General features: G+C 38.4%; 1 protein-coding gene across 2 annotated transcripts in view; it reads left to right on the top strand.

Annotated features, from left to right (window-relative positions):
- Positions 1-288: 288 nt before the first annotated feature.
- GABRA1 (gamma-aminobutyric acid type A receptor subunit alpha1) overlaps positions 289-13,003 on the top strand; it is a 41,318-nt gene continuing 28,603 nt past the window's right edge. The window contains exons 1-3 of one of the 2 annotated variants that reach the window (XM_066196862.1): positions 289-518; positions 2,803-2,890; positions 6,629-6,741. In XM_066196862.1, coding sequence (XP_066052959.1) covers positions 2,817-2,890; positions 6,629-6,741 — 187 coding nt within the window. In that variant the 5' untranslated portion in view covers positions 289-518; positions 2,803-2,816. Of the gene's footprint in view, positions 519-2,595; positions 2,891-6,628; positions 6,742-13,003 lie in introns of those variants that run through there. The other variant, XM_066196861.1, reaches the window with a different exon arrangement.

Genomic DNA, 13,003 nt, shown 5'->3' with positions numbered 1-13,003 from the left:
TAAAATAGACTGTTTTGTAAACTGCAAGTGTCTAAAGATGCTCAGCGCAGCCTCCCCCGGCCGCGCAGCCTCCCCCCCAGTAATAATAATGCTGCAGATTGTAGAAGGATTTGAGTCTGCAGCCAGAGAGAAAGGGATTAGGGCGAGAGCACTGGAAGTTAAATTGTGCTGCATATAAAAAATGGGCGGATTGGTCTCTAGATGAGAGCTTGGTACCACCTTCCTTTCTAAAATAAAATCTCTCTGGCATGAAGTCACAGCCTATTTCACATCCGGTTTACCCTGGGACGTATTACTACTGTCTTGGTAAAGAGAAAGCTTTTGTTGTATAGCGGCGGTCGGAATACTGGGGAAGAGAAATTTTGGGTGCTGAGCCCGGAGGAGCGGAGCAAGCGGCGGCGATGGTCGAGGCGGAGTGAGCGGCGGAGCCGGAGCCGCGCAGCCTCCGCGCCGGCGGGCGGGCACCCGGCAGGGCAGCGCCGGGCAGCGGCGCCGCGGACCCGCGCCCCAGGGCTCCGGTAAGGGCGGCTGTTGGCTCGCACCCCCGGCCGCACACGCGGGCGCACACGGGCACACACGGACACACGGACACACACGGACACACGCCCGCATCCCTCCGGGCGCTCCCGGCTGCGGGCACCGCGCGGGCGGCTCCTCTCCTCTCTTTCCGCAGGTACCGCCGGATCGGGGAGATTTTTTTTTTCCCCCCCCTCTATCCCTCCGGCTTGAAAATCCGCAGCGATCGATGGGCATTGTCAATTATCTTATTTATTTATTTATTAGCGCGGACTGATTTCCGCCGGTCTCTCGCAGAAGGGTTTTGGGTTTGGGTTTTTTCCCTCCCGCGGGCGCGGTGGGAGGGGTGGCTGCTCCGGGCAGGGGGATGCAAAGTTGAAATGCCGGGAGGAAAACAAGTCTCGATTGAGCCTCAGAGAGGAGCAAATCTCTCACAGTGAGTCAAAATGCATCAAAATGCCCCGCTTTTACCCCCGATTTTGTTTCTAATTCCACCCCCCCCTTTTTTTTTTTTTTTTCTTTCTTTTTTTTTTTTTTTTTTTTTTTTTTTTTTTTTTCCTTCCAGTGGGCGCTGCTGAAAGGCTCCCAGAAGCGTGGCTCTTGCTCCCATTTTGAATGGGAGAACCGGCGCTGGTTTCTCAGGCGGTGCGGGTGGGGGAGGCCGGGGGCTGATGGGCTTTAACGCTCATTCAGAGTCTTTGCTAACATTTGCTTTTTCCAGGTGCAAGAAACTTTCCTTCTTCGGGATTTATTGTGCCTGGATGGGTTTATCGAAGCAGGGGGTGGTGTTGGGAGAAGGGGGGCGAGTGTGGAGCTCAACAGATCAAAATAGTTCAGAATAATTCACTTTCCGTTCTTCATCCCGAGGAGCCTTTTGCAAAGGCAGAAGTTGGCAGGACCGGGAGAAGGTGATTTTTGAAGCCACAGATGTTGTCTTTCCCTTTGTAAAGGGGCTGATTACAGGGCAAGTTACAGATGCAGTCTCGTCCCTGAAGATCTTTATCCACACTTTCCTGCCACATCCAGCTCCTTCCCATCCAGTCAGATTAGCTCAGCCCCATTCAATGCATGTCTGCCGATCATTTGGCTATAAACGCATTAATTATATCTCATTGCTTACATACCACTTTGTAACGGTATTTTATTGATTTAAATTGTCCCTGAGTGTGTGCAGTGAATTGGGGGAGCTTTATTTAAAGCTGCAACTACATTTCTATGTACAGTGCTTCATTTTCTCAGGCACGTAAAAACCTCTCCAATTCACTGTTGGGGGAAAACACGGGCTTCGTATTTGTTAACCTTATTTATGTAATTAATCCTAAAAATCGACTGTATTCCAGCACACACTGAATTGATTTGTAAAGGGACCTGCAACATCTCCTGGGCAATTAGTTGAAACTGCATCACTGATTCCAGAAATATCAGCTAACTTTTTATTTTATGGTTTATTAGAAAGCAGAAGAAACTTTCTGGGTTGTGTTACTTTTTACTCAAAGATAAACTGAGAGTAACTCAGTGAAGTCTGGAGAGAGTACAGGAGATGTTTAGAGAGGAGGAGAAGGTTACTAATGCAAAAACATTTCCTTAGCAGCATTCAGAGACTGGTAGAGATTTAGGAAATAGTGTGCAGGTTGTCAGCACATGGTTTCATTACGAATTGTGCCCTTTAGCCCTGAAGTGTGCCTATGTAGCAGCAGAAAATAGAGTTTGAATCTGCTCGTTTTAGTCCTTTTCTGATGCTGTATTTCAGGGAAGAGGAGGGTTGTTGTATCTCTAGAAGAAAGTTGCTTCCATCACATCAAAGCAAAGCAGTGACTGTGAGGAACTCCTCAGTCACACTACCACACACTGACACCTTCCCAGGTTTGGAAGGGCTCAGGCTGGTTCAAGTCAAACAGAAAAACAACTACATTTGGTTATCTGGAAATGCAATGGAGGTGCCTTGACACGTTTTCAACACGGGGGAAACAGAGTAAGAATTGCCACAGGGTTTGTGGACAGCAGCTTTTACTTGCAATTGTTTTTGCTAAAGTTCAAGAGTACTGCGTAAAGAATACACTCTTGCCACAAAATAAACCATCCTTGGTCTGTGAGTCTAAATGTAAAAGGTAACCAGGAGAACAGCCAAGGCCATGCACCTTTATTTGGAATGACATCAGCTCTACTGTTGTGAGGTCACCTGACATCAAATTGTTCTGCAGAAGTTTCCAATGTCAGGGTTTTTTTTTTTTTTTTCCCTATTATCTATTCCAGTGTGGGGGATATTAATGGTTATTTTCCTTCTAGTTCCAGAGTCCACCATGAAGAGATTCCTGGTGCTTTGTGACTGCTTCTGGGCCTGGAGCCTCCTCCTGAATGCACTGACTGAAAGAAGGTGGGGAGATATTTTTTAATGCACCAACATATTTTAGGAACATTTAATTTAGTGTAGCAGCATAAGACAAATACTGCATGGGCTGCACTACCACAAAGTGTACTGGGGGAAGTTAGTCCCTGTTCAAGTCCCAGCTAAATCTAAGTGAAGTTTAAAAGAAAACTACAATTTGTTTGCATGAAACTTTTCTGTTCAATATGATGAAGAAAATAAGCAAAAGCTTTCTGAAACAAATTGAAACTAATCTACCTCTTAAAAACCTGTGTATTTTTTTTTCTTTTCTTATATAATGACTACTCGGAAATATAAGTTTCTTCAGAGAGGAAAAAGTATAATGAAGGGTTATTTTTAATATCATTTAAGTGCTTTTAGTAACTTTATTGTGCCTACAAGCAGAGGCATAATTTAACTTCTTTGTTGGTCAGGACTGTGTGCTAACTTATTAGTACTTGAAAATCTGAAGTAGACCTTCCTGGTGAAGGGAGACTGCTTGCATGAAGAAGAATTTCTAAGCTCAAAGCCCCTGACAGTTATATTTTAAAAGATCATTCTGTACTGAGTATTTGTGGAATATTTGTTGAAAACATAATCTAAAAATAACTTTAGTATTAAGGCCAATTTGTAATCATACAACACCTCATCAAACAACTAGTAGCTTAACTAAAGACTATAAAGCAGTTTGGAGTATGCTTGAAGTACTGTCTGCAATTCAAAATTCAGTGAAAACTTTTAAGAAGACTATCAGTCAGATGTATTTTTGTACTATAAAAAACATTAATGTGCTTGTCAATGATGTTATCTAACAACCAGAAAGCAGTAGAATATTTTTATTGTCAGTAGTGATCCCCAAAAGATCTATTCGTGCCTTGATCTCCTCAGTGTCTTCTTATGCATTCACAGTTCTAGAGGAACTTGTTTTCTGACTGCCTTGAAGATTTTAAATTTGTGTAGAGTGGTAATGGGCAAAGGTTCATCTGCACAAGCATTTCCTTTCAAAAAAAGATGAAAATAAGAGTGGGTGATTCATGTAACAGCTGCTGTATCAAATAATGTTTTAGAAAAAAACCCTTTCTTTTTATGATATAATAAGGCAAGATTTGAAGTATTCCTGAAGTACTTTATCTGACCTAGCTGGAGAATTTTGTAAAAACATATTTATTCTATAGATATTTGCGCATATATCTATGCACATACATTTATTGTAGTTGTAATGGGTGCATGTGCATTCTTAATGTGAGAATGAAAACGCATTGGACCAGAGTTTCAAAATCCAATGGTGTGTCAGGAATATAATGACCTGTAGATGGAGTCCGTGCACAGTTTTTTATGAGACTGGGGTTTATTGTGAAAACACAATTGCATGCAGTAATTTTTTCCTCAAAATGTACACATCTTACACGAAGTAGATTTTGGGTTTCAAGCCATTTTGTCATTGTTAGTTGCCTTGCTTTCCCTCTAGAGTACTGGTAATGCTTTATGATAAAAAACAACTGATAAATCAGATCAAGCGTCTGTGACACAGAGAGAGTCTTCTCATGTCACTGTTGTTATCATAAAAAAGCCAGCAATAGGAGTATTTCAATATGTGTGTTTTCAATGAGAAATCACAATCCCTCTGGAGTTACAGTCCACTCCATATGTGCACAAATGTTCAGAACCTTCCTGTTGTGACCATATGTCAGTGAAACCCAGCCCTCACAGCGCTTTTCACCTTTGCTAAAATGGTGGGGAGAACAGGTGAGGGCACTGACAAATGTGACTTCTGGCATGGGAGCAGGGTATGTTATCCAACTGCACTGCCTCCAGCCCATCTTCCTGATGTCTCCTCAAAAACATATTTATTTACCACTAACATTTCTGAAGTGTTTCTGTGTCATTTTTCCGCCTTAATTCTGATGACCTTCTGCTATCCTTGAGATATGCATGAAGAGCAGCTTTTTTTTTCTGACAGTGAGTGTTAATATAAAATTCAATCCACTGAAGGTCTTGTGATGAAATTCTGGGGAAGGTGTATGAGGAAAGATCCTTTAAAAGATAAAATGCCTGCTAGAGACAGCAGGAGAACTTTTTATTTGGTAACATAGAGGAAGCATAAAAACATTGTCTGTGACTTAAAATTCAATTGTAGGCATGATCAATAAATATAAATCAACCTATTTTTTAATTAAATGAAGTTGTATGATATGGTTAGAGGAAATTCCTGCCATTTTTTAAAACCTGCTAGGTATTTTGCCTTTTCATTAGGAATAGTTATTTATATGCATTGAAACATGGCACTTTATGGAAATAAACCAAATGTAATTGAAACTTCTGTGAATGTCAGTCCTGAAGCAGATTTAAATTTGTAGCGTTAAATACTCAAACCTGTACTGCAAAATAAACTTGGAAGCATTTCCAGGATTCCTGTGTACAGGGTATCCTTCCTCCTTCTCTCTGATCCAAGTGGAATGTAAGCGTGGGATACACAAAGAATGTCTGACTGATGAAGCTCACAGAGAAGACATTTCATGGGGGGTTTAACAGAACCTGATCATTTTGTGCAACATCATGTTCCTCCTGAGAGGGTCTTTAGTGGTCAGAGCAGGAAGGACTGGCAAGGCACCAAGAACCACGCACCCCTAACAGAAAACAGGCTGGCCAGTGGAAGAATCACTTCTGTCACTAGACCTGATCCTAAGGAAAGTTTTTGAGCTGCACTGGAGAAACTGGTGTTTCTCCAGTTCAGTGATAATGTGTGCAACAAAATGATGTTTTGAACAGCAGCACTTTTGCTTTTATCCCTGGTGACTCCATGTGTTTGTAATGGAAGTCTTCCCAGCAATGAATGAAAAACTGCCACTGGGTTGGGATTTAAGACAAGTGTAATCTATGATTAAGGGAATCATCTGTGACAGGGTATTAGGTAAAGGTCTCAGATTTAAGAGAAAGGTTGATTCTGGTGTCATCTACAGCAGACAAATTATTAAGCCTAAGGATTTCATTCTGATTTGTATTGATGGAAGTAAGATTTTGGTAGCTGAGTTCAAAGAGCTTTAATTTTATCCTTCTTCAAGTAAAATTTCAGGACCTTTGACTGACTTAGAGATATACATAGGGATCTGTAAGGGAAGCTTTATAGACACAAGAGATTTTCATATCAACAGATGGTTTTGTTACGCATTTGAAAGGCAAAGGTGGAGATATTTCTCCAAATCTAACTGCTACAGGAAAATGAGGAATAAAAGCAAAATTGCATATCGATCTATGAAAATGTACACTCACTCAGTCTCATTCTATATTTACGAAGAAAATAACTCTATTTTTGTCAGTACTTGTCAGTGTTCCAAATTACTGTATCTTTCTTTGTATGCAAACCATTTATAGCTATTATGAATTAAACACATTATTCTTTGCTGACAAATGAACGTTTTCCTAAGGAAAACACACATTAGCACATTATAAACATAAGGAGTAATGAGACAAACATTAAGGAACTGGCATTCTATTTGCTCACCATTTATAGAGGGGCACTGATTTCATTTATAGAGGGGCACTGATTTTTTATGATTTTAAAATCTTACAATTTAAGGAGAAAATGTAAACATGCAAGAACTCTAGGAAGCACCACAATCTTGTTATATGGAGGAGGTTATGTGACCATAAACCAGTATAGGCAAGATTAAATGGGTTTGGAAATTACTGTTTTCTAAGGTTATTGGTGGATGACCCTTATTCAGTGTTAACTGTTGTGTATTTCAGCTATGGACAAACCTCCTCACAAGATGAGCTCAAAGACAACACCACAGTGTTCACCAGAATATTGGATCGTCTTCTGGATGGTTACGACAACCGCTTGAGACCAGGACTGGGAGGTGTGTTGCATTGCGATTTTCAATGTTACATGCTAGATAAAAAGTCAGTTAAAACATAATTTTTTTCTATATTATACTTGTTTTAATTCTGTTTTTATATACACAAAAAATAATGCTGGCATATAGCTTTTTTTTCCCCCCAAAATCCATGCCTTCCCTGTCTTTTGCATCCTTGGTTTTCTCACACTTATACCCAAAAGAAGAAGAAAATGGTTCACAATTCAAGAAGACCTCTGAATGGGTAGTAAAACTTTGAATGTATAACGAATAAAAGATAAAAAAATACAACCTGTGACCTGACAAATGACAAGTTGATGAATGAGGCCTAAAAGCCCATTTATCTATGACTATTTTCATGAGGATTCATTTTTTTAAAAGTGAAAGTATCAATCTACCCTATAGATTGTCTCATGGAAGTTCTTAAGATTTTTTTTCTACTTAGATTTGTAAGGATTTGTTTCTGTAACGTTTTTTCTTTGCAGTTTGGTAAAAATGTCCTTCATCTTCTGTTCTTGGTGCTGAATCCAGAGAAAGGCATAAAACCACACAGCAATTATTTGCTATAAAGCAATAGTCTTTATTGTTGCAAAGCCTGGTCTTCATCAACATCTCTGTGTTCACTCTTCGATTTGTTCTACTGTGACATGATCCCAAAATTGGGTCTTAAAAGCTTACTGTTCACAAACATGGAAATTCTAAATGGACAAGCACAAATCTATTATTTCCAGTGCATGGAAAGGTCGGCTTTACTTCTTTCAGGCATCTTTTTTTCCTTTTGGACTCTTCAGATAAAATAAAAAAGAGCAACCCACTCCACAAAGTACAGTTCAGACTGTTTTCCTATAATCACTCTCAGAGGAACTGTAATATCAGGAGGTGTTCCGTTAAGGATTCTTATTTCATGTCCTGTGGATGAAATGGAAGGTAATTAAGTGGAGGGTTATTCTGTCGTTTGAGGCTACCATCTTGCCACTGTTCTTGAGTTGTGAGCCAGGCACTTCAATAAATTGACTTGACTGATTTTGAGGAATGGCTAAAGATAAAATTCTGTTTAAAAAGTATTAATTAACACATTTAAAAATGTCTTGGTCTGTAAATTTTTTGTGCGCAATTTCAGGTAATAGACAACAAAATAAGAGTCATTTTTTACTTTTATCTACCAGTATTATTGCCTGCTTTCTTGTGAACCCTTGACCTAGGGTAGATAAATGCTCCTTTATTCTTTGTTTAATGGAACTGAAGAGTTCAGTCACCTACTCTATCACAGTAAATAAAACACAAAAGGCAATAAATAAATGAGACTCTGTAAACTGAGTCTGGTACATGCCTACAAGAAAAATCTGAGCATATGATGATTTCTTATATGAGTTTTAGAGCTATTATGATTTTTTTTTTAACGGATACTAGAAGGAAAAACAAAGGGACATGCAGGGAAAGGATTTTCTCTCACTCTCTGGGTTGCAATTTAGAGAACTAAGCATATCAGTATCAACTCTTATGTCTATGTCTTTATATATATGTTTCTGAATGCAGACTTCATTGGTGTACTCATGAAAGAATCATCTGGTCCAGTTAAAACTTACTCCTGACAGAAAGGAAATTATTCTCTTCACAAAGATAAATAGCAATCTGTATGGCTTTTGAAAGCAACAATGAGTGGTGGGAAGTATAGGTGGAGGGAAGGGAGAATTGGAGTAGTTTCTCTAACTAAGGGATAGAAAAGTTTAAATAATGTTTGCATCCTTCCTTTTGTGAATTGTGTTTCCTGTTCCTGCCTGTAACCAAGAACCTCGAATATCCAATTTTCCTTCTGCACAGTATGCTATACTTTCATGGTGTCACTTCAGCAAATTTCTCTCTTACATTTGTCAGCTTTGGACATTAGAAATAAGAGTACCATGGCTTTAAAAAGAATAAAATAATCCCACATCTGACTAAATTAATGTTGAAATCAAGTATAGTAAGAAGCAGATATACTCTTTTGACTATTGAATAAGGCATTATTCAAAAGATATAAATTACAGATTTCAAAAATCGGAAACTAGGGGCAAATACCCAGGCTGATGTTTTCAGTTGTGGTAGCAACTTAAAATAAAGGGTGTGCTCAGGAATTTGGAAATTCACATCTTTGAAACCTTCTTTCTAAGGTATCTAAATCTGAGTGAAGCACCTCAGGATGACTCAATTTTGACAGTTGATTTAGATTCTTGGTATAAGGGGGAAATGTATTCTGAAATGTTCTGTGCATAAAAATATCCAGTGAGAAATCTAAATCAATATATAAAATATAGCATGGGTTTTGGAGTTGGAAGTTCAGTAGCCTTCCATCATAGCACGACTTGATACTGGAAATTTTAATATGTATGGAAAAGCAGTGGTTTAATTTTTCTTCCCAACATCAGTGGTGGATTCTTGTTAAATATTTTGATCAGAACACAATTTTTATCCACTCTGAAGCAAAAGTTAAGAAATCTGTATTTTTTAATATGTAGATTTAGCCCTAAAACTCATTCCTTCCATATTAGCTGTGATGTAACCATCAAAGAATTTTAGAGACCAGTGACCCTCATTATATGTTCTGTTGATAAATTTCATGATGTTAGGCACAGAGTAAATCTGTGTATCACTAAGTGCACAATAGCACTCTTCCAATCATCTAAAACTGTCTAGTCTATTCTTTCTGTGCCTTTTGAGAAACAGCAGATGAGGTAAAGCAATGCGTGGTGCAGATACTTTGTCTTACAGAAAAGAGCACATTGCAGAAAACTCTGGTTATCCCAGTACGACCTCTCCTCCTGTAGTGCACATTTTCAAATCTATACACCTGCAGAAACAGAATTGTGTGCATGAACAGAAGCAGAAAAGAGACAAATTTCTCTGTTTCTCACCTATGGAATAAAAGCTAGTTTCTTCAGTAAGGTTATTTGTTTTTCCTTCCTTGCCATTATGTGTAGGCAAGAAGAATTCAATGATGAAAAGCTATCTTTAGTTACTGCAAAATCACAATGAATTGTGAAAGGGGTTTGATCTTGATCTTGGCTCTACTTATTTAGAGGAGTAAATTCATCCTTTTAGAAATAAACACCATGATAATTCTCAATCCCAAGTTTGCAAACATCCTATTAGTGTGATGAACAGCTTTACTCTTTGGTAGAAGTTTTCTGGCGTGGCTGATGAGGCACCATGAAGTCAAGGAAAACCTTCTGGAGAAATTTCATTACAAAGATTCGTTGTAGCAGCTATACTATGAATTCATGGGAAAGCCAGGGTAAAAGGTGGAGCATTAAGGTAATGAAAAACTTAGAGGTGTTGAATTTTGAATCACTCTTTGAGCAAGCGTAGAATAAGTGCTAGATTAAAATTAACTCTGCCCTTGCCTTTTTTTTTTTGGAGGTGTAACTTCAAAAGGAAAACTAAAAACCACATATGCTCCATAAAAAATATGGGAAAGGAAATTATCCTCAGATATCCCAATAAGGCCATATCTGAAATTAAATGAGAACCTCTGAGCAGTTTTCCATTAAACAAGGGGGGAAGAAAGAATTATTTCTCATAAATCAGAATATTAAACAGTGGAGTTGGTGACCCACAGGGAAAAATTACAGTGATTGAATATGCTTGTTAGTCAAAAAATGGCATCGTTGATAAAATTAATCTGATTCTTTTTAAAAAGAGCATGCAACACCATGTTATGCATTAACACATTTGCAGTTCTTATCAATAATTATTGATATAAATTATGTTATTTACTTGTTTTGCCTCCTTCGCATGCAGGCTTAGTCAGACACTGCTAGGAAATAGCATCTGTTGTACCCATCCATAAACATGAACTAATAGTTGCATTTAGTTATTTATGCATGGAAAACAGAACTTCCAAAATGAATGTAAAAATGTTGTGAATGATGCTAGAGGACACCTATTGACTCTATGAGAGGATAATCGTTTACAAAAAGCAAGGAGGGGGATTTGCAGAGAGTAACATACTGAAGCTGAAAAAAGGAAATCATGTCAGACATTAGGGAAAAAAAACCCGACGGAAGTAATTGAGGTAATGGCATAATTTTCTGTGGAAAATACCTGGACTGTAGAACTAGAGGTGATCAAAAATGGCCTAAATAATAAAGATGCTAATCTCTATTCAAATACACAGTCCTTAAAAAAAAAAAATCAAATAGTACTGGGAAGGAGTGAAATAAAAAACTAAATTCACTTCAGTGTGTAGTGATCTCTCCTAGTAAGGCACTGTGTCTAGAGTGGGAGTTAGAGAAATTGAAGAACAATGAAGGGTGGAAAAAATAAGTTCCTCAGGTAAATGGATATGCCTTTTCCCTTTGTTCAGGGTTGTCTTCATGTGGGGCATAGAGATGGTCCCTGGGTTGCCACCACAGCAGGTTTGAAGTGCCACAGTGGAGACAGGGAAGATTTGCTTAGGGCAGGTTCTGTTTGGTGATGAGATTCAATAACATGAAATCAGGGACAGATAAAGATTTTCTAAGACTTTCACCTTTGCATAGCACATCTCATGTCCCTAAAACTAAAGGATACTACATGCTCTGGGATCTTTTAGATTAGAATAATGGCAAATGTGGCTTATCTCTTTGAGAGGGATTTTGTAGTAGAAAGGTTAATACAGAACAAACAACAATGGGTTTGATTTGACAGACCAGAATCTTCCTGAATTAAATTTGGTTTTATTGTTGGGTTGAATGCCCAGTAGATCCTCCCAAGTAGATTATCAACTTGAGTACTGAACAGAATTATACTTATTTTATGCTGTCAGTTAAAGGTATTTGTTGATGTCTCCTGTGTGATGTTTATCAAAATTGAGTGGGACTGTCCTTAAGTGGAGCATCAGTCAATCTCAGGCAATTCATTACTTCCACGGAGTAGAAGGGATGGGGAAATGAACCTCACAGTATTACGTTAATTAGATTTTAAGATTCAGTTGTTTGAGAACATTATATATAAACATGATAAAATTTCATCTTGGTTATTTTAACATATCTGAGCTAATATAAAGTTTAGGGAAAATAAGGGTTTTGTTTGTATGCATAATTAAAGGTTAAATGATTCTACTCTAAATGAAAAGACCTTACCCCTACGCATTATTCTGTAAGTAAAGAAGGACCAGATGCTACACTTAACTTTGTAAAACTGAAGGGGCTGATTTTGGTCTTTTTTTCCCACTCTGTAGGCACCAAATGAATGCAAAGACAACTGTAAAAAGCCTTAGAAAATCCTAGGAAAATTGATTTAATACAGGAGTAGGGAGGTAGGTAGGATGTAAGCAGCTCTGAGCTGTTAATTGGCATGTGCAAGTCCCAGTAAACTCAGCACAGACTGCAGTGGGTGATCACAGGACAGCTCACTCTTCTGCTTTTTGGTCTCCACTCTTAGTGCAGCAGCACAAAATTCCCGAGTGCGTTTGTTGTGGTTCTTCAGTCAAAATACTTCACAGAATACAGCTGGGCTGATTAGTCTAAGTGTGCACTGTACAGGTATCAAAATTCCTTTCGTTCAAAGCCAGAGGAAAAATCACCTCCATATTAATAATTTTAGCACAGACAGACCTGAAACATACAGGAAGAACAAGTGCATTACCAAAAAGTAGAATTAACTTAAACCACCAAAACATGCAATTCAAATAAACCTTGTGCTCAAATACTGGCAGATCATAAAGGGAAATATTTCATGTATGGTCTCTCCTGATAAATAGGCTTATTTCCTGCTGTTTAAATAAATCCGTATTACTTATTTTGTTCTCGCTTTATAATCCAGTCACAATTCTAGCAATAATGAGATCCCTGGGAGTTTAAATCAAAATATTTATTGTTACTAATTTTGAGTTTAAGCTAGTCTAGCATCATTAGCAAAACACAGTATTTGTAAACAGTAAAATTGCAGTAGTTGAGGTTGACTGATGCTTTCATAGCCGTGCGTGGATCAGTTGCCCAAAGCTGTGTTCCAGAGTGTCTGGGTGAGGTACTCAGCTGCTTTTTTTGTTGCTCAGTAACTACCTGGACCCTGTGGTCGCCTTATAGTCAAACCAGTTAGTCATTATTAATTTCCTTAGGGTTTTTTACTGAAATCCTTACATATTCTACAGATATCCCTACATTGCTTACTCCTGGTTCACGAGATGGATGTCAGAGTCAAGAGGCAAAGTTAATCCATCTTTAGAACTGCTGGATTTCTCTTCACCAATCCAATCAGCTCCTGACCTGAGCCTGTTCTGGTCAATGACTAAGACTTGTCTCTAGTT

This window comes from Chamaea fasciata, unplaced genomic scaffold (assembly GCF_029207755.1).
Source record: "Chamaea fasciata isolate MVZ Bird 193981 ecotype frontalis unplaced genomic scaffold, bChaFas1.0.hap1 SCAF_15, whole genome shotgun sequence".
NCBI lineage: Eukaryota > Metazoa > Chordata > Aves > Passeriformes > Sylviidae > Chamaea > Chamaea fasciata.
The sequence above is the reverse complement of the archived record's forward strand: the minus strand, read 5'-3'. Positions and strand labels throughout refer to the sequence as shown.